At 39.7% G+C, this 22,707-nt stretch overlaps 1 protein-coding gene across 1 annotated transcript; it reads right to left on the reverse strand.

Moving 5' to 3' along the window:
- Positions 1 to 598: 598 nt before the first annotated feature.
- LOC122662720 lies at positions 599 to 21,859 on the reverse strand. Its single transcript, XM_043858436.1, has 8 exons — positions 21,553 to 21,859; positions 13,845 to 14,587; positions 10,610 to 12,423; positions 5,677 to 5,906; positions 4,808 to 5,462; positions 4,621 to 4,702; positions 1,484 to 1,531; positions 599 to 835 (listed from the first exon to the last, which is right to left on the reverse strand). Exons 1-8 carry the CDS (start codon positions 21,800 to 21,802, stop codon positions 632 to 634), a joined length of 4,026 nt encoding a protein of 1,341 aa, XP_043714371.1. The 5' UTR covers positions 21,803 to 21,859; the 3' UTR covers positions 599 to 631.
- Between the last annotated feature and the right edge of the window lie 848 nt (positions 21,860 to 22,707).

A 22,707-nucleotide genomic window follows, 5' to 3' on the forward strand; every position in this document is an offset into this window, starting at 1 on the left:
TCACTTGATACAATAATGTTTACATTTTTTGGGGCAAATATTCTGTTCAGTCTTAGACTCTTAGTTAGGCCATTTATCGTAGGCTTTGTAAATCTTCCAATATCAATGCTCTGGCAGAACGCAGGTGCACACGAAAAAGATTCAGAAGTTGTTGAATTCATTTCATGCAAATGTAACTGGAATTAGAGCAAATTTATAGGGTCCATATGTACTCAGAAAAATAAATTGTTGCAGGCACCAGACTTGGTCTGGTGGTTTGTGCCAACCAAGTCGTTGGCAAGCCATGGGCTTGGGTCTCGGTTTCAAGCGCCCCCCCTCCCCCAACACACACACACAGCATATCACAGTGCTGGTTCTCAAGAACTTTTACGTCGTAGGATACAAGAGTATTGTAACTGGAATTAGTTCCATAACAAAAAAATCTGGAATTAGTTAAAATCTTTGTAACCATTGTATCTTTAGGTAACTAAGAATATTTTAACATGTTTCAGAAAAAGCAGTATCCTACGATGAGATGAGTTCTATTATATTGCACATTCTCCATGTTGGCAAGTTCTCATAGATCAAACCTATAGAGCAGAGAAATTTGCTTTTCCTCCCTTCTTTTACTTGCATCACAAAAGGAGAAGATTCATACCCATTCAAAATTGGTTTCCTTCGGCAGAACCAAAGCAATTAGGCATTCTGATGGGTTGGGCGAAATTGCAAGCATTGAGCAAGTGTCCAGTGAATACGGAAGAATGAAGAGCAGTCTTGCCCACAAGGATTTCCCTGTGGGGATCTTGATCACTCCTGCACATTCCCTCTGCTTCAAGTATGACACAAAATCCTGAAACTGCATGATGAAATAAAAGAAAACTATATATTACAACTGAACTAAATAAAGGCATTACAGTTTCATTATGATGCTTGATAGAACAATGCGAGTACAACCACACCCACACACCCACGCACATACACATGCAGAGATGCGCAGAGGACTTGCATGTGTATCATGTTCAAAGGATCAAGACCTACAGCTGGATGAAATAATTTTTGACTATGCGTACAGTTAAAGTAAATGGACAAGATCACCTGTTCAAGATGATTGCCAGTCTAGTAAGTCTCTTAGACAGGCCCATCCAGTCCTGGATTCCTATTTTTTTATTGAGATATGTGGAAAGTTATAGAGCCATGGCTATGTTAGCCTGGGAATGGGAGGGAGAGAACTTAGATGCAGCAGTTAAATTTAACTATGACATCTATTTCTAAGTATCCAGGCAACCCAGGGTCCGAAATTGTTCTGCCAGTCTAGAACCACAGACGCAAGACATTAGCTAATCACATGCATGCTCGTGTGACACAGACAAATTCTGCATACATACAGTCTATAAATAAAAATTCTAGAAAATAATCAGTTAGGGAGGTCTAATTGCAAACACATGTTAGATTGAAGAACCAAAGTTGATCACTTCAAAGTTCCATAGACGGGATTGCAACTTACGCCTTTCTGGTCACCAGTCGTAGATGGGAGCAATCGACAGACCTCTCTCTACATCAAAGTTAATTTTAGAGTTACAGAACAGACATTTGAAAGCAAACCTTATGAAATCATTACTAAACAAAGGAAAGAACAAATTGAAGGCGATTGGAGAAGTATCCAATGTGGAATGTTCCATATAAATCACAAATCATGAAAGTCAACAAGAACATATTAGTTTGCACAGCAAAAAGAAAAATCCTGACGACAAGAAAGATGCCAAATGGTATATTCACATCGATGGAAGCACAGCAAATATGACAATGATAGTACAGAAGAAAAGATGCAACAGTCATATACTGTTCTATTAATATTACCACTCCTCCTTAATTGATGCCTGCTTCATAGACTGGATGAGAATGTGAGATTATGTTGCTTCGGGAATAATAGTTGTAAATCTATATTATGGATTATTGGTGATTTCCAATTCAACTAATCAGTGGTACCAATAAGGAAGGTTAGGGTGTCTGATGTTAAAGAAGCCCTATGAAAGATGAAAGTAGGCAAGGCACCAGGCCTGGATGGGGTCCCAATAAAAGTATGGAAAAACTTAGGAGTATGTGGTTTATCTAGGCTAACCAAACGGTTTAATAAAATCTCGAGCACAAGGAAAATGCCAGATGAATGGAGAAGCATTGGGGTTTCGATCTACAAAAATAAAGGTGATCTTCAGAGCTACAATAACTACAAAGGCATAAAACTGACGAGTCATACTATGAAATTATGGGAGAGGGTTATTGAAGTCCATCTGAGAAAAAGAAACTACTATCTTGGAGAACTAATTTAGTTTTGTTGTAAAATAGGTTCAGGGGTATTTATGTCCTTGTCCTATTCTAGAATGTTCTCTCACACATTATAAATAAAGAGAGGCCGTGATCATTTAGTTACAAGCCATATTTCCTCAATTTCTCCACATGGCATCAGAGCAGGGATCCCTTTCAGGATTAGAACCCTAATGGTTTTTTTCACGAAACCCTAGGTCACCTCTCTCTCATGAAAAAAACCCTAGGTCACCTCTCTCTCATCTGCCATCTCTCTCTCTATTCTCTGTTTCTGTGCGGCAAGAACTCTCCACTGCCACCATCTCCCTCTTTCTTTCTTCTTCTCGGTTTTAGTCACCGCCTCCACTACCTCCAGCCTTTACCGCCACTGTCTTCTAGCAGCTCCACCCCTCTCATCTCTCCTTCGATTTCACCCTTGGTGGTGAGTTTTTTCTCCCACCAAGGGCTATTCTTTTCTCCTATCATGATTTAATTTCTCTTCCAATTTTTAGAAGGTGATGTTCATTTGGATCCACGAAGTGTTGATGCTTGTGTGATTTATCTCTGACCAGCAATCATGGGTGACTCTGAGATATCCTCTGCATTTATTGGACAGGAAGGGGTCAATCAACAGGACCTACTTTTTTCTGCTGATTCTCACAAGCCTAGGGCATTTCGGGTGGAAGGTCAGTGTGCAGCTTTTTTAGCTTTTTACGAAAAGCAGTGTTGTTTTCTATCCTGTTTGACAAAAGGAATTGATTGGAAATCTACCATTCCCTACTAGCTCCATTAAATTAAATGGGAGCAATTACTTGATGTGAGCGAGATCTTGTTACCTGGCTGTCGGTGCTCGTGGGCTTTCCGGATTTCTTACCGGTGTTGTTGTTATGCCTACTGCTGCTGGTCCGGCTCAAGACAAATGGATGACTTCCAATTTTCTTGTGATGTCCTACCTCATCAACTCTATGGATCCTACAATAGCCGGGGTCTATTTACTTCTCGACACCGGTGCCAAAATTTGGAAGACAACAAAGGATACATACTCACAGGTCGGTAATGCTGCTCAGTGTACGAACTTCGTCAAAAGATTCATACCATAAAACAAGGGGAGTTATCCCTTTTTCAGTATTACTCCACTTTGAGTAGCATGTCGCAACAATTAGATTTTTATGGGTCCTTTTCTGCTACCTGTGAGATTGATGCTTCAGCTTTCAAGAAATGGGAAGATGGGCTCCGCGTCTTTGATTTTGTCGCAGGACTGAATATTGAATTTGATCAGATCCGGATCCATGTTTTGAATCGGGAACCATTTCCTACTCTTGAACAAGCGTATGCTATGGTGCAATCTGAGGATAATCGACGTAATGCTATGGTTCATCCTGTTTCTCAGGAACGATCTGCCCTTGCCACTAGTTCACAAAATAATTCTGGTGGTGGTCTTTTCCGTGGTACTGGTGATCGTGCCACTTCTGATCGAGTTCCATTAAAATGTGATTATTGCGGCAAGAAAAGGCATACTCGTGAGAGATGTTGGAAACTGCATGGGCACCCTGCAGATACTCGCAGTCATGGTCAGGGTCGTCCCACTTCTGCCCGTGCCCATCAAACTTCCTCTGAAGACACTGCTGCTGCTGATCAATCTGTCTCTCAGGAGGTTCTCCACACCCTATGGAATCTGGTCCAGTTTGGGTGTTTGGATCTAGTAGGATTTTAGAAAGTTTATTTTATTTGGGAAAGTATTATGTAATCTTTTATTTTGGGGTAGTTATTAGACACTAAAGAAATTTCCAATTTGAGTTTTATTGGGTTTCTATTTTAGTTAGCCTAGTTTTAGTAAGTAATTAGGAGTCTTTATTTTTTGGGTTTTATAAATAGATGTGTAACCAACGATTGAAGGAGATAATGAAAGAATGAATTGAAGTTGAGTTTGTGTGCGTGTGCACTCCTCTCCCCCCCCCCCCTTCTTCTTCTTCTTCTTCTTCTCTTTCCCCCTGCAACTCTGATTTCTTCCAAGTTTCTCTTTTCTCCTTTCCGGCCCCCCATTAATACGGCTAGGATAATTCCTCACCACAGGTAGACAAGTACAATCACACACAAACACAACACACCAAGCATGGTACACCATAAACCTGATAATCAAAATTGGGATCCACTGGTTGTAAACATCTACTTCAGAAGCTATTTCAGAATGTATAGTCAACGGATAAAATTTCACGCTGTCATTAGTTAATGATATGCATCCAATATATAAATACAATAGTAAAAGCCCATAGACATAAGATCCAAAAGATGAAAGTTCAAACATATAAGAACACCGGAGTTGAGATTCAAATAACTCACTTTATGTGGTGGTGTACTAGTAAATGTTGACCTCACATGCCGAAAATCTGTGCGCTTTGTCATATCTAATCTAGCTGGCCATCTGCATTAAGCAATAAGCCAAAAAATACTTTAGTTAGAGACCCAGCCACAGTCCACAGTGCTTTTCTCAGATTGAAAGGAAAGAGAAGCAAAGAGAATTCCTTACCCAGCAGGTTCAGATATGAGGTTTGAATACTTGCAAGCATCTGAGTCCTCTCTGTGTGCATAAATATTACAGTAATGAACACCACTTTTACAAAGTGCACCTTGCCACTTATATTGCAAGCCCTTTTCCGAATTGGAAGATTCAACAGCAGGTTGAAGTGGAGGAGGGGAACTGGGAGGAGGTGGAACAAGAGGCGGCTGAGAGAGAGGCAAAGGAGGGGGTGATGGAGGTAAAGGAGGTGGCATGTCTGGAGGGGGAGGTGGTGGGGGTGATAATTGTGGTGCAGTAGGCAGGGAAACCATTTGATCAAATTGCTGCATTGAACTTCCTGATATCTGGGCTAGTGGAGTCACAGAAGCAGGAGGGAATGGGGCAGCAGCTGCATTCACAAGAAGGTTATTGGGCAAAATGCCTGTAGGCATCTGGTTCAAAGGCAAAGGTTGATTTGTGAAGTTTGTATCCCAAGAACTGTTTGGACCAAGGTAGACAGGGCGCATATACAAGGATGAGTGAGCTAATGGTGGTGGTGGAATAGTCAGCCCTTGTGTTGCTGTGGATGGGCAAGGTACACTCCCTGGTGCTGAAAACTGCAGCTCAGTTTCAGGCTTCTTATACGTCCACATTTGTTTACTGGCCAGAGGAACAGCATGACCATCTGAAATATTGCAAATAAATTTTTTGAGTTCAACGCAAGTTCAGATTTTTTTTTTTTTTGGAGTGGGGGGGGGGGTTAGGAAGAATTTCTTCCCTGCTTCTCTGACTCGGGGACACATGATTTGTTTTCTTCTATGATATAAAAATGACAACTTTTTTAAAGTGTTGTACCCCAACACCTGCATTGTACATGTGTAATGCAACTAAAAGGTTACCTGCTTGTGAAAGATCCCCTCCCATGTTACTTTCAAAACCATCATCAATTTTCCTTGTTCCAACTTCTAGCCTGTCTGTACAACCTGAAACAGACCAGCTTGACTGGAATGGTTGTGCATCTTGTACTGAGGTTACATGATTTTCCACCTTAATTCTTGGTGATATGAGCTCAAGAGTACTGCTATTTGATCTAATCAGAGACGGTGAATTATGGTGCTTCCCTGATTGACTGTCAAAGGAAAAAAAAAAAAAAAAAGAGGGTCATAAAACGCCTGAATTTCTTATTTTTTGCCCAGTGAAAAGTCTAGACATACTATCACAAGAAGGAAATTTAAGTACAGATCACAGCATTGGATTATTAAATTATGATGTAACTGCTCACCATAAATGCTAACTTCCAAACCAATATATGAACATCAGACGCTATATATCATAAATCAAGAAGACTAAATCTTCCTGGAGCCTGTGAACTGTTAGATATTTAAAGCAGGAACAGGGAAAGAAATAATGGCCCTAATGGCCACTCCAGAGATACTATCAAATGGAATAATAATCTGTTTTACAGAGAGCAACAAGGTGCTAGAAACCAGGACCGGAGTTGATGGTTTAACAGTTAGAACTGCTTCTTAGTCACTTCACCAAGACAGATGAAACATCAATGACATGACAACCAGAAGCTCTGACTGATGTAGCAATTGCCGATCAAATGGGATTATTTTAGCCAATCAAATAGGTTTATTTAAGCCTACCTAATGGATTTATTAAGCCTATCAAACAGCATTTATTTAGACCATAATCCTGGGTCTATTCATGACTACCGAGCCAGCATCTTATGAGGAGATCGACATGCATATCATGGGGTGCCCATAGCCAGCTAGCATTGGAAACCAAGTTCGGCTACCACTTGCGTGGAGACTTGTTAGACTTAGCTTTAATTAGCTTATTAACTTATTTCCTATTTCAGATATGATTGTAATAGCCAATAGAATTTTTCCTTTCATAGTCAGATTAGGATTGTTTTAGTTCTTCTAAAAATAGATTGTATTGCCATTGACAATAGAGATGATTGATTGGAGATTTAATAAAAGTTTGAAGAGTTTACTTCAAAAGGACTCTGCAATTCGGCTGTTGGGCAAGAATCCTTGGTGTGACGCCATGACAGTGAGAGACTGATCTATCGGTAGAATACCATTACTACCTCTTATTTTTGGTTTTGCTGTAACTAAGGTACTGCTTGAATCCCTCAATCGATTGCTACTGAAATATTTGATTATTGCCTGATTTAGATGATTCAGAGGGCGCGCCTTGGAGCAACGGTAAGGTTTCTCCATTGTGACCAAGAGGTCACGATTTCGAGTCTGGAAACAGCCTCTCTTCAAAAGAAGGGGTAAGGCTGCATACATTATGACCCTCCTCAGACCCTGCAGTGGCAGGAGCCTCGTGCACTGGGTACGCCTGATTTAGATTATTCAATCCTTAGTATTTCATTGGTATTCTTAAGTTTGCTGTTAGTCTTGATTTACCTCAAATAACCCTGATTTTATAACCTGGTGGAAGCCCTGTTTTAGGGTCCTCTTTGTTCATCTCGGGATCTGCTGAATCAGGAAATCTATCCAGCAGATCCTTACCATCTTTTGGGGTTTAACAGGACCCCCTTAGAGAATACTTCGAACAGAGATTCAAGCTGATCAGAACATCTGATCTGCTGTGATTGAAAATCTCCTGATTCTGCAAATTTTCCTGAACCAGCTTTGTATATGGCTAATTAATTTGAATCCAACCATTGGATCTTATGGTTTTGGAATCTTCTACCCTGTAGGAGAGAGACTCGATTCTAGTTCTGGCAGGATCTGAATACAGATCTCCTGGAATTCTAGTTTTCCAATTCCACCCCTGGTTGTTAGTCTACTGATCTGAACTTTCAATCAATTTCTTGTCTCTCTAAGTTGTTTGATTGTTGAGATTATATTTATAGCAGGATTGATTTATTAATTCAACCCTGGTTCTGAATTTTTGAAATTCCAATTCTACCCTTGGCCTTACATTTGATAATCTACCGTTAGATCAGAAACAACTTTTCAGAACATATTCTCCACTTATTTGGTGAGCTCGGCCTAAGTTTCACTTCAATCTGACCAACAGATTTTATGAAATTTGATTTCTCTTGAGTTCTGGAAAAATTATTCTCTGTAAGATCCTGTCTTGGAGTTGTTTTGCTTAGTCAAATACAGGCTTACATCACTAACAGTAAGAAATTAATATCGACAGGGCCAGTAAACCAATGAACCAACAGTTTCAGGCTTTCAGCTTTAATTGATCCATGAAGCAAAAGGGTAATAATACCAGCCATACAACAAATAGAACCAAAAAATATTCAGCCATTATTGGCCTGAAAGTTTCACTGAAGAACATTAAAAAAAAATAATAAAATAAAATAAAATAATGTTTACCTTGGGTAAGTAGCCAAAACGTCAACTTAAGTTTGAAGCACACTTTCTAGAATTTCAACAGACATCAGCTGTAGAATAGGGACTTGAAATTGTAGTTTGATTATTAAAAAAAAAACCAGAGAGGTCAAGGACTTCTCAATTGGACTCTAGTTGTAAAAGATTAGGGTTTCATAACTATCACATTCAACACCTGATGTGCAGAATTTTTTTAGGCGTACCTAGTGCATGAGACTCCTACCACTGTGGGGTCTGGGGAGGGTCATAATGTATGCAGCCTTACTTCCGCTTCACAGAGAGGTTGTTTCCTGACTCGAACCCGCGACCACTAGGTTGCAATGGAGCAACTGATGTGCAGAATATTTTAGAATAACTTGGCAAATAGAACAATGGGTTTATGATGCAAGGCACAGCAACAAGGTAAAATACTAAGACATGACATAAATCAATAACTGTACAGTATTTGCGGGCCTTTTATTGGGTGTACACCCACAAGAGTCATAGGGATTACTACACTTAACTGGAAACAAAATCCAAACTGAAAATACAAAAATTCTCACCACTTTTCACCCAAAAGAAATAGATCTCACTGCCCCTATGCCAAGCCTTAATGAAGTGACACTATTAAGGAAACAGGCACTACAAGCCCATGTAATAACCAAAAGCTTGAAACCATCTTTTCACTTGAAAAGCAAAAAAAAAAAAAAAAAAATACAAGCATGGTTTTAACTATTAAGGATTCATTGGATTGTCTGATAAGGATAGGTACTAAATGGGACTGATCAAATTCATTATACACAATGAATGGATCAAGCATTTCCTGCATATTGGGCTTTTCTCCTTAGATTAGTTGATCTTTTGTTTGGACTTTGGACTTTGGATCGTCCAATGGTCTAAACAGTATTGTCTGGGACTGATCCAATCTATGATATTTAAATCCTTAAATAAAAGTTTTCGGTCAGTATTTGAGGCTTAATAAGCTCAATGCCAGGGGCATAATGTGCAAATTAAACTACAGTTTCCAATCCCAAAGCCAAAAATACAGTGGCTCTCAAGCTAGAGACAATAGAAACATCCTGAAAACTGAATCACCCTTTAACTGGAACTCTTTTAGAACTGCAAATAAAAAACACAACAGAAACTTCTACAACTCAAAATGACCAAATGGCCAAATCAACAAATATCTCTATTCTTAACTCTTTGAAGCCTTTCTAAGCATCCAAGAAACTAAACAAAAGCTTCAACAACTGAGGCACAAGAGAAGGGGGGGGGGGGAGAGAGAGAGAGAGAGAGAGAGAGAAGAGGACCACCAAAGGAAACCCCTCCAACCGGAAAGTGGTGACCATCAACAGTCTATGGATAACTAGCAACTACTAAGATTTTCTGTTCCTCTCAGCAGGCACAACAGGTGTCAAACCCAGCCAATGCACTGGAGCTTCTTTCTAGAGTTGCAGCATTTATCATTATAGAGGTATAAGTTGATTTCATCATGTAGGGGTGGATGGTTTTTCGTCTCTGAAGTTAATGCTCGTTTAAGCTTGAACTTTTTATAGGAAAGATAAGAAGGTTAGTGGAGTTTGGAAAGTGAAAAACAAACAAAAGAATAGGCAAAAGCCAGATGAAATAGGAGACGTTGAGTGATTTATTGCAGTTATTAGCCCAGCCCAGTCCTTTTATGGTTCAGCGAGCAGTCCAAACACCACTGTCATTTCTAAACAACACTGCCTTTAGCACATAAAACAAGAACTAGGATTTTAAACATGAAGCAAACACAAGAACTCCAACATAAACTTAAGACTCTAGCATGGTCCTAAATGCCCACAGAACTTAAAACAATGATTTGACACTTTGGACTTTCTTGACATCTCCAACCATATTAGCAAACCGAACAATATGGCAAGAATTGTGACATTGAGAGGCACATTAATAATCTGTAAATCAACACTTCGTGATAAATATCTTGGTCCATAAGCATCTAAGAGAGCAGTAAACAATACGAAAAACACCAGTCGAAGCATTGACCTTAGAACATAATTCGTAGCATTCACATACACAAAAATACCAACAAAAATAGGCACATTCATGCTGAAAAAAGAAGAGAATAGACTAGAAAACAATCTAAAAATTGAAGCAGTGCTCATAGCATCATTTCCATAAAAGTATCATTTATTAATATTAATAGTAATAGAAGTTTCAGCATAAAATTTTCTATTGTAGTTATCCCAGCATAACCTATGTTTAGTTTGAGAACTTCAGTAAGGGTGTTATAATGGGATTAGGAAATTCATGTTGGATGAGGACCTATTTGGGTTGCCAAAGTTTGCGAGTTCCTTCTGTTAGTGGAAGGCCTAAGAAAGTGGAGGAAGTAGAAGTATAGAATAACACTATTACAAACCAAAGCAAAACAAAGCGTGGGAAAGCAAAGGCTCAAATAAGAAATTACAACCTAATGAGAAAAGTACAGCGAACGAAAGAAAAACCCAACCTGAATTCTATCTGAAAGAACATGCCAGGGCAACCCCGGAGATTCTTCAGTGCAATAACTGCAGCATCCACACAACTGAATTCAACAAAACAGCAACCCATTTGCATATTCCCTCGTGTCAGCCTGACAACAGAACCAACATTTCCAGCTGCCAGATTACATACAGCCTTTATTTCATCATCAGTGAGAAGTGAGGAGTTTGCATCTGGTAGCCCAATCCAGAGAGTGCTTGTTGGCAATTTATCTTCATCCCTTGTGGCAATTACAAGATGGTTTCTAGATATCTGACCATCAAAAGAACTTGAGCCCTGTATAATATTGTATTTTGTACATAATGATGACAGTAAAGAAGATAATTTAGACATCCTTGCCTTAGAGACATCGATAGGACTATCAAGTACTGCTGGAATATGCGGTGATCCAACCATGCCAGTTGGCAAGCTTCCAGGGTTATTGTTTCTAAATTCAACATGGATGGTGTTAGGAACAAATCTTCCACCATTCATTTGAGATATTCCAATATCATCTCTGACTGCATTTAATGTTGAACTTTTATTCAATAGCATATGGTAGCCATTCTCCTTACGATGCTGCCGGAGATGTGCCATCACAGTGGCAGCTTCTTCAGCAGTCTCAAATTCCACTAGCAATGCACTTTCACTGGCAAGATCTGTAACCTTGGGAGGAGTCTTCAGACACACTTTCATTACTTCATGCATAATCTCATCTTTGGCCCATTGACTTGAAACCTTGCCAATATAAACATGGCAACTTGAACCAACTGCAACACCATTAATAGCTCCTCTAGTTCCTAATCCTATATCTACAAACTTTATGCGAAGACATGCACCCCAAGGGGAAGATCCCTGCATACATTCTCGTGCCCTTATAGCATCCATTATGTTGCGGTACTCAACCAAGGCAAATCCTTTAATAGGAAGTAATAAAAAGTATTCTACATGACCAAATTTCTCAAACTGAAATCTTACAAGATTCTCTGATGCCTCAGGACCTACAGAACCCAACCATAGTTGTTGAGAAGCTGAATAGATATCCATGGCTGCAGGGTCCCCATCACAATACCAAATAATCTGACTAGTGGAAGAAGGATTCCGACCAACCAAATGCTGTTTAGGAGATGCCAAAACATTAGAGGCAGAACCTGTGGATCTCATGGAAGAATGGCCAAGGTCCACATTTGAAACTTGATTCTTCTCCACATGAGCAAGATTGTTTCCACCTTCAAATGCATCATTCATGAACTCCAATGGCATTTTAGCAACTGGTGAAGGAAACTGGCTGTTAGCCAGGTCTTTTCGTACAGGTCTGTCACAGCGTGAATCTCCATGCTCTGTAGTCTCCAAGCCCTTCCTGCAGCCAGAGCCTCCACTTCCTTGATTTGATTTCTTATTCACTGATCGGGAATCAGTCTCAAGAGGAACTACTGAGCTGGAAGGCTTCGCAGATTGCACTGCAACTTTTTCAGCTGAATCCCGTTTCTCATAGAATGCATCACTAGCAGAAGTATCACGGACTTTTCCATGGCTGCCCCTCTGAGATCCTTCAACGGATTTCTCATTTTGACTAGGGACTCTGTGCATCAAGTATTGCCGATTTATATATTTTGATGGATCAGATTTATCTTCATCACTTCCTTCTGGGCTATGTGCTTCTTTCACCAATTCCGAGAAAGACTCGAATATCCCTTCCAGAGCAGATGAAATTTCCAACATTGCCTGAGAAGATACTGATTTACATAATTTATTATACTTTGCAAAGATCCAACCTCTTAAAGATTGGTCTTTGCTAAGGACCTACACCCAAAAAAAAAAAAAAACACAACTCAACATAAGTCATTCAAAAGAGATCCAAAAATTAAGAATTGGACACTTAAAAGAAAAAAGGGAAGTAAAGGGCAGTGAGTTTAATCAACAGTGATTTTTTTTTTTTGGCTACAAAGGCAAATTAGGTGGGTGAGCTGGGAACGAACAAGAAAGTTCATGGTTTTAATGCAGTATGTCAATCACGTTAGATAGAGGCCCAAGCTCCCAGATGCTAAAAATACCACAATTTAATGAGAAAACAGAAATAACTTGCCTCATACTCGTAGAGTCTCAGGTTCAGTTGTATAAAACAAAATAAAATTTTCATTTTGGAAAATTTATAATGCTTGGGAGTAGTTTAGTCTTTATAAAGAAAAAACTCAATGAAAGAATCAAAAGAAATAAATTTTGTAGACGTATAAGTGATGGAGTTATAAGATAGAGCGATACCTCCAGGTCACCAAAAATGGGTTAAAATTACAATCTAGAGGCATTAGAAACTCAAAGAAGTAACTCTGACTAAAAAGAAAAGGGAAGAGAAGAAACAAAATATGGGCATTTCCAGACTAAATTAGACAAGTAATGTCTAAAAGAATGATGCTTCTTATTACATAGACAGACATGTTCTCAAGGTTTGGAGGTTGTTCCTCTCAAACTCTCACCAGATGGCAAGATTCAACCACGTAGCTCCAAACAAGTGTTTTTTCACCTCTATATATTTTTGGGTCCGGGTGTGTGGAGGTAGTAGTTAAATGAATTTAAATGTTAAAAGCTCTCATTATTTGGGGAGTTAAGTTATTGCGCGCCTTCACAATTCAAATGTCAATTATAATGACCACAGTATTTATAACCATGCAGAGATGGAGGAAACTCAGCGAAACAAGAGTATAAAGAAGGAAGGAGGGCTTTGTCTCTGCTTTGAGATTATTCAAAAACAAACCTGCTTAAAATAGTGCTTTCAAAGCCATCTGTATGCACAGCTTGAAAGAAATTCCTTCGGGAAAAATTAGGAATTCATTTAACCTGAGAGTAGATAGAGAAAGTGTAAAATCAAAGAACTACCTAACACAGGCTTTTTGAACTCAAGGATTCAGGCAGCAAAAAATCAGTCTAACTCTTCTTGGCTAGCTATCCTGGTGCCAAAGAAAAGAAGAAAAAGAACCTAAATCACCTATCCAATAAAACGAAAGGAAAAGAAAAAGAAAAAAAAATATATATACTTAAATCTATTCCTCAGTCCAGCAACTTTAAAGAGTTACAAAACATATAGTTGTCTCTTGATGACCTGTGAAGTTAAATCTAGATGAAAAGGAGAGAAAATTAAAGACACCAGCAATAGTAAAATTTACTTCTAGTACAATATGACAGTACCTGAAAATAAGCTTTAAGATTAAAATATGAACAAGTATTACCATTCCCATCAAACAGTTCTTTGAAACGAGGGATGTATCCTCCGAAATATGATTGTCATCCGATAATAGGCCCTCGCCACCAATGCCATTGCCCTTAATGCTTTCCTGGACCTGACCTGTACATGACCGAGCATCATCACTTGTATTGTCCAATGGCCGGGTTACATCATCAACATCAAAGTGGCTTGTAACCTGCCTTAAAAAGTAATGTCCTTTATAAATTCCATCTGTTGCGCCGGTAATGAAGAGCTCGAAACAAGCTGCAAGTAAATTCTTCGGACAACAAAAGAAAATCCAAAGCAGGCTCAGTGCTCGGAACCTGAATAATTTAGACAACTCCGGTTCATCTTCATCTGCCAATTTTTGCTTCATCTCAGTAAAGAATTCCTGTGAATTTTGTACCATTGCAATTTCCCTGCCACAAATCTGATAAATATCCTTGCCTTCGAATGAGGATATAAAGAATGTCAGCACGTTCAAGAAAACAGCAGAGCATATGCCTCTAATCACAGAAGATGTTGGTGCCTCTGATGATGCAGTGCAACAGATGTCTACTAGACCGAAAACACAGGCTTTAGCCGTCTGAAATGCAACACCATCAGCATCTTCACCTCTAACTAAAAGTGCCAAACCCCAATTGTACATATTGATAGCAACTTTAGCAGCAGCTTCAAGAGCAGTAGGGCAATATGATGCATATCGAGGAATGAGTTCAGCTACAATACGCTGTGCACTTGTGCATCCTGTTAAGTCAGCGGCAAAGGGAAGAACAGTGTTAAATATCTTACTGAATAAATTTTTTTAGTAAGTAGGATTAAGAAACCTGGTTTTGACACAAGTCAATGTCCAGGTCTCCAGGATGATACCCAGTATATCATATCTGTAAACAATGGTTATTACTGACAACCCCACTATAATAGCTGGCTTCCCTCAGGATAGCTATTATTTTAATTTCATATTTATATGAAAGTAAATTTTCTAAATACAATGCCAAAGTGAGGGAACATGATCTAGAGCATACCTCTGACCAGTGGCTAAGGAAATTCTCAAGTTACTTCCAAACTTAGGTGTGCAGTTGTTAGTCTGAGTATAGGTCCTGAACAAATAGGTGGAATTCAGGGGTCTGCAATTATGTTCACTGTAGCACATGGATAACCATAAGTAAGATTCCTCCTTAGTTTCTTAGTTCATTAGATATGATACTAAGCCTTAAGGGTAATAGGATTAGGTTTATCTTCTCTATCGTCAGCCACATCATCAATTGGTTCCTCGACTGTCTCGGTCTCCTCTAAATCATAACAGCCTTTGAGTATCAAATGAGGGCGTAACAGCCCTTCATTGCGAGATATTCCTTGCTTCATACAAACGGGCTAACCCGATGGCTGCAGATAAAGTTGTGGGATGACTGACAAGGAAGTCTACCTTAATATTATCGTTAAAATTACTTATTGTCTACCACTTCATGTTACTAGGGGGTACATGACCCATATGTTCCGTGGGGGCACATATGTGTCATGGACACATCACAACTTCTACCGCAGACTTCTATTTCCTGGGTTTCTATTTTTATCAGTTTCTAATTTTGTGTAATTAGATTTGAGAAGTTTCCTACTTCCATTAGGTTGTATTTTTCTTATTATATAATACTACTGAGAGGGGGAGAGACTACTAAGAAAGCCTGCGTCTTCTCCTAACAGTCTCTCCCAGCGTCTTCTTCTTCTTCTCTGGTTTATTACTTGCTTCATTGTTACATGGTATCAGAGTAGTAAATAAACCAGAGATCGATCCTCCTTTCATGTGATTTTGAGAATCTCTCTAGAGACAGGAATCAATATTACCTGCAGCACTCCTTGTGCTGCCTATCTGTTGCTATTGTCCTAGTTCTTGACATTACAAATATGAACTAGGCATTCTACTTGTCATACAATTGCTGCTTATGAAGCAACAATGGGCTGAGGTTCATGTTGCCAAATTTTTGGCTGGTCTTCACCCTGATTATCAAGCTGTCAAGAGTCAGCTCCTTACTAGAGAGAAGGTGTCCTCTCTCAGAGAGGTCTTCTCTCGCTTGCATCGTTTGGTTACTACACCTTCCATGGTCACTTCTTCTGCTCCTGCTAAGGGCAGTTTTGCATTCACTGCTGCCCGCGACCGAGGTTTTGGTATTAGCCGTGGTCAGTACCATGGTCGTGGTAGAGGTGGTCAGCCTATTGACAAATCCTCTCACCAGTGCACTTATTGTGGAAAGCCTAATCATACTGTTAACACATGTTGGGCGAAACATGGTCGACTAGACTGGGCTAACGAGTTAGTCAATACTGCCACCGCTGATACTTCTGCGGATCATATCATTACTGGCGACGCCGACACTACTTTTGCATCTACATCAAGAGCTTCCTCCACTGGGTCTGTTTCACGTGGTGACTTTAACAAAATTCTCAAGTGTCTCTAGCTGCTTGAATCCACATCTTCCTCCACTTCCACAACTACCTTAGCCCACACAGGTAATAACTCTGCTTTCGTTTCTTCTACTTCCACCCTGTGGATTATTGACTCTGGTGCTACCTACCATATGACTGGTAAGTCCAACACTCTGACCTATTTTCTTCCATTTCTAAACTTAATAATTCCTCTCCTGTTGTTCTTGCTGATGGATCTTCTACTAAAGTTACAGGTCATGGGGTGGTCCCTCCCACCTCCTCCATGAACCTCTCTCCTATTCTCTTTGTTCCTAAATTGCCTCCAAGTCTTTTATCTAATAGTCAACTTACCAAGTCACTTAACTGTTCCATCACTCTTTCCTTCCTATTGTGTTTTTCAGGACCTTCAGACCAGGAGGACGATTAGTGGAGGGCTTGAACGGTCCGGACTATACTATTTGGATGACACTGGTCCTTCCACTGCTGTTGCTGCCTCTGCTAGTGGATCTCCTCTTCAGTGGCACTTTTGTCTTGGACATCCCTCCTTATCCAAGCTTCAGTTGATGGTTCCAAGTTGTCGCTCTCTTTCTAGTATTGAGTGTGAAGCATGTGAACTCGGGAAGCATCATCGCTCTTCGTTTCCTGCTCGTAGTGTGCTCTGTAGCTCGTCTTTATTTTCGTTAGTCCATCTTGACGTTTGGGGTCCTTGTCATGTCAAAAATAGGTTACGATTTTCTAATTTTGTTAGTTTTGTTGATGACCATTCTCGATTGACTTGGATCTATTTGTTAAAGGATCGGTCACAATTTCTTTCAATGTTCCACAATTTTTATAATGAAATAAAAACCCAATTTGACGCTTTTATTAAAGTTTTTCGTTCTGATAATGCTCTTAAGTTTACTCAAAGAGACATCTCTGAGTTCTGTTTGTCCAAAGGCATGATTCATCAAACCAGTTGTTCTTATACTCCCCAACAAAGTGGGGTTGCTGAAAGGAAAAATAGACATTTGTTGGAAATTGCCCGGTCCATTATGCTTCACATGCATGTTTTGAAACATTTTTGGTGTGATGCTATTCTTACTGCGTGTTTTCTTATTAATCCCCCCGTCAGTTTTGGACAATCAAGTTCATTTTTCTGTTTTACATCCAAACACACCCTTATTTCATCTTTTGCCTTGTATTTTTGGTTGTGTTTGCTTTGTTCATATTTTTTACATCCTGGCATTGACAAACTATCTCCTAAAGCCACTAAATGTATTTTCTTTGGTTATGACCCCATTCTCATCGGCAGTTTATCAGTGCTGATGTTACTTTTTTTTGAAAATACTGCGTTATTCTCCCTCTGCATTGCCACTAACTTTTACTGTAGATCCTACCCCTGAACCACCTCTTCCGGTGTCTACTCCTATTACATCTGCCCCTGCACTGCGAGTGTACCAGTGAAGGCAGCACCAGCAGCTTCCGACCACTGTCCCATCCTCCACTGTCGTCCCTATTCAGCCCACTACTGATTTGGCTCCTTGTTCTGCAAATCCTCCTGACTTACCAATCGCCCTTCGGAAAGGTACACGTTCTTGTACTCAGAAATCTGTACCTGCTTATCGTATTGCACGTTTTGTTTTTGTTTCTCATCTCCCTTCCCACTACCGTTCCTTTACCGCATCCTTATCCGCTGACATTGTTCCTAAGTCCCATCATGAGGCCTCATCTCATTCTGGGTGGAAGGTAGCTATGGATACGGAGATGGATGCTTTGTTATCACGTGCGACATGGACTGTTGTGGATTTACCTCCTGGTAAGGATCTTGTGCGTTTTCATTGGGTTTATAAAACTAAATATAACCCAGATGGTTCGGTTGACCGCCTCAAGGCACGGTTAGTCGCTAAGGGCTACACTCAAACCTATGGTATGGACTACTTTGAGATTTTTTCTCTGTTGCCCGGTTGAATTCTGTTCGTGTTCTCATTTCTTTGGCGGTCAATCTTGACTGGCCACTCTACCAGTTGGACATTAAGAATACCTTTTTATACGGTGATCTTCAGGAGGAAGTTTATATGGAGAAACTTTCAAGGTTACATAGTTATCAAGATAGCAAGGTGACCATGGCATTTTAGAGGGTCCAAAATCAAGGCGACACCGACAAGGCGTCCAAGGCGACCAAAGAGCCTGGACGCCTAGGCGGCGCCTTGATAACTATGCAGGGGTATGTTTCTCAGGGGGAGCTTTCGGGCAAAGTTTGCAAGCTTCATAAGGCTATCTATGGGCTGAAACAGTCCCCACGTGCATGGTTCAATAAGTTCAGCTCTATTGTTACTCATTGTGGGTTCTCACAATGCTATTCAGACCACTCTACATTTGTTCGACGTCAGGACTCCAAAGTTGTGGTTTTGGTCATTTATGTGGATGATATCGTCATATGTGGTAATGATGCTACTGGTATTAGTGAGGTAAAAGCCCATCTTCATCAGCATTTTCAAACGAAGGATTTGAGTTTTCTCCGGTACTTTCTTGGTATTAAGGTTCTTCGAAGTAAGAAAGGAAGTGTGTCGTATCTTGCGATATTTGAAGGGAGCTCCAGGCAAGGGGCTCATCTATCGTCCCCATCAGAGTGTTGACATTGAAGGCTTCTCTGATGCTGACTGGGCAGGTGCAGATGGTGACAGACGTTCTACTACAGGATATTGTACTTTTGTGGGAGGTAATCTTGTAACTTGACGTAGCAAGAAACAAACTACAGTTGCTAGATCCAGTGTAGAAGCCGAATATTGGACAATGGCACATACTGCAGCTGAACTAATGTGGCTAAAATCTTTTCTTCATAGGTTGGGATTTCCAATTGCTCAACCCATGCAGATGTTCTGTGATAAATAAACGGCTATCTACATTGCAAGTAATCCCATCTTCCACGAACGAACAAAGCATATTGAAGTTGACTGTCATTTTGCCAGAGATGTTATTCTGAAGAAGTTGATTTTCACCCCCTTCGTTCCTTCCACTTGTCAATTTGGTGATATCTTTACCAAGCCCTCCTTGCTTGGCCCTACTTTCCGAAATAGGTGTTTCATGCTGGGCCAGGGTGATTTGTATGCTCCAGCTTGAGGGGGAGTGTTATTGTGTTAAAGTTACTTATTGTCTACCACTTCATGTTCCCTAGGGGGTACGTGACCCATATTTACCGTGGGGGTACATTTATGTCATGTACACATCAAAACTTCTACCCCAGATTTCTATTTCCTGGGTTTCCATTTTTATCAGTTTCTAATTTTGTGTAATTAGATTTGGGAAGTTTCCTACTTCCATTAGGTTGTTTTTTTCTTATTATATAATACTACCGAGAGGGGGAGAGACTACTAAGAAAGCCTGTGTTTTCTCCTAGCAGTCTTCTCCTTCTCTTCTTCTTCTCTTTCTTCTCCTTCTTCTTCTCTGGTTTATTACTTGCTTCATTGTTAACATTATCTTTTAGGCCGCTAATGAAGCAGCTTACTTGTCGACTAGCAGATAAGGGTCCCACCTTCGCCAAAGATTTTTCAAACTTAGATACTCTCGAAAGGAACCAGTGAGTTGTAATTTTGTTAGCTCACCAAAAAAATCCTGGTATTGTGTGGGGCCGAACCAAGCGTGTAGTCCCTCACAAAACCTCGGCCAGTACACACCATTCTCGTCCTGTTTGTACAGTTGATACCAGTCATACCACAATTGAGCATCCCCTTCGAGATGGAATGACGCCAATGCCACCTTTTCTTCTTCGGGGATTTGACGGAATCAGAAGAATTGCTCGACCTTGCATGTCCAACTCGTTGTATCTTCCTCGCCGTTGTAGCCGGGAAAATCCAATTACACCAGTTTAGGAGTGAAGGATTGTTGGATCGTGGTAATGCACATAGGTGGACTTTGCAAAGAAGGACAAGACATTCCATGAGGCTGTGTGGCGGCTCAAGAAGTCTCAACCAACTCGGGTTCAATAGCATGTGGGCCTAGTGAACCCATCCTCTCAAAGAACTCGAAGAGTTTGGTGAGGATTTGTTGCTGCCCATCGAGTTTGGATAAGATTTGCCTCTGACCCTCGTTGAGCAAAGATACATCTCCTTCTAGCCGATCCACACACTTGTCCATTCCTTTTCTTTGATACCAGTCTGGTATATATGTGACTCCTTACCTCTTACCTATGGTGTTTGGATTGTAAATCAAGAGAGAATTAAAGGATTCAGCTAAGGTGGTGAGAGGGAGAGAGAATAGGAAAGTGAGCTCTATCGTGGAAGCTCTGCCTCTGCTACTGAAGTAGTTGAATAGGGTTAAAAGACTGCTTCCTTCCTCATACGTGTGGTCATATATAGATTACAAGTAGTTTAGATAACCTCCTATATCCCACGTCCCCCACTATTGATAGAAACCCACCATAATCCACTATGTCTAGTAACAACTATACACTTATAATAACTACTATCCCATAACTAAACTATGCCACATACACACTCCTCTTACATACTACTAATGCTGCCACATCAATATAAATAGGAAAGAGAATAATAATCCCCATGCAACAAAAAATAGGAGAGAGAATAATCCGCATGCAAATAAGGATAGAGAGGATAATCCCCATGCACGTATCACGCCCAGTATCTAAGCTACCTGCTTCATATGTCCAAATTAGCTCTTGAATAATCCCGCCCAATTGAAAGATGCTGTTCACTATGTGCTGAGTTTAGGCTACTCTGGCAATTCAAGATACAAAAGCAGTAAAAGAACCTTCCATTTTGTTACAGGTGCCTCTTGAGTTTAAAAAAACTAAAATATTATGAGCATTTTTCACTATTTTGGATCAAGCTTTAATTGTAAAAATCCTTCAGGGTGACGTTTAATTTCAATTGAAGGTTATACTCAGCGTTAGAATTTAAACGAATACATCAAAATCTCTTCTTGTTAAGTATACTTCAATTAATGAAAACCCCCAAAATATCATGGTATTCAGACTTTTTTCGATCTCTGTTGTATGTATAGGGTTCAATTAAACCGAGGAATAATAATTTTTTGGAAATTCAATTCCTATTCTACAGTTCGATTGGAGAACGTACATGCAACAATAACTAGGGTTGACGGATAGAACATACGGGAAAACAAATTTCCTACATCACACGAAACAGAAACCTTCGAAGGATCAGTTTCAACCTAATTCTGTTGAGATGATACCAGCGAGAGAATCAAATCGCATCATTATGCAGACGATAGTAACGAAAAGCCAAAGAAAAAAAAAATCAGAATAAAAGCTAGAGATAAAAATAGAAAGAACCAACCTCTTGAAGCAGTGATGAGTGAGAGATAAGCCTGTTCGAAGTCGGGCATAAGACGAGCGTCTTTCTGAGAGATACAAAACCTAATTCTTCTGTAACAGTCGTACAAATTTCTAATCTCATCTCTGTTTCGTCTCTTTCTAATAACTTCTTCCTGAGACAGGGGAGATATAAATCTCTGATGGATAATTTGATGTTCTGGAACAGATTCGTATAACTTCCGCTTCTTCAGAGGTTGCTCTGCCGAAGCCATGACGATGTGAACTCGGGAGCTCACGCTCTCAATCACTCCTGTCTTGTCTCCTCTGATATTCCGGTCGGTTAGTAAAATTCCACTACTGTCATGCGAGAACTGGGAAACGCCCGCATCAGCAATTGAAAGCTAGAAAATGACGGTTGATTATGAAAATTTTCTAGTTTATATTATCTGAGTCCATAATATTTAAGATTTAATTTTAATACGCAACTGGTGTCCATGCCAGTATACCATAGCTCTGACCAGGGCTGTGGGTATGCCATATACGTATGGATATCATGGTATCGGCTACCTATAAAACCGATACAATACTGATACGATATGGCATAGATTGATCGTATCAGACAAGTTTACCCTTGATTTTCCTTGAAAATTGGATTTTTATTGTTTACCTATTTTCTTACTGTTTCATCAATATAGTATCGATTTTTATCAAAAAAAAAAAATATATATATATATATATATAGTATCGACATGGTATCAAGATCAATGATTTACAATACCGATAGCCTAATACAGACAATATCATACCAATACAGCAAACCATGGTTGATATTGAACCAATTAATGGTATACGGCAAGGTTACCCCCTTAATCCTTATCTTAAATCATCACAATGGAGGGGTTGTCTCGATTACTTAATGCCTACCGAGATATGAATCTGTTTAAAGGTATCAAACTTATGTTCCTGTCTGAAAATTTCACATCTTTTATTTACTAAAGATGTAGTTTCATTGAAAGCTACTCTCGGCCTATTTCAAGACTAGTTTGCTCAAGAAATCAACTTTGCCAAGAGTGGCATTTTGTTTAGTAAAGGAAACTTCTTTAATGGATAAATCTTCAATGTGAATTAGGAATCTTGGAGATCTCCATACATGCCTCTTATTTAGGGACATCTATTA

The sequence above is a fragment of the Telopea speciosissima genome, chromosome 5 (genome assembly GCF_018873765.1).
Source record: "Telopea speciosissima isolate NSW1024214 ecotype Mountain lineage chromosome 5, Tspe_v1, whole genome shotgun sequence".
NCBI lineage: Eukaryota > Viridiplantae > Streptophyta > Magnoliopsida > Proteales > Proteaceae > Telopea > Telopea speciosissima.

Coding starts and splice junctions, on each gene's coding strand:
- LOC122662720 (XM_043858436.1), bottom strand. CDS start 21,802: ATGGCTTCGGCAGAGCAACCTCTGAAGAAGCGGAAGTTATACGAATCT. Junction 5,463..5,676: donor AGGGGATCTTTCACAAGCAG/GTAACCTTTTAG, acceptor GCAATATTTCAG/ATGGTCATGCTGTTCCTCTG. Junction 836..1,483: donor CGACTGGTGACCAGAAAGGC/GTAAGTTGCAAT, acceptor TTCATCATGCAG/TTTCAGGATTTTGTGTCATA.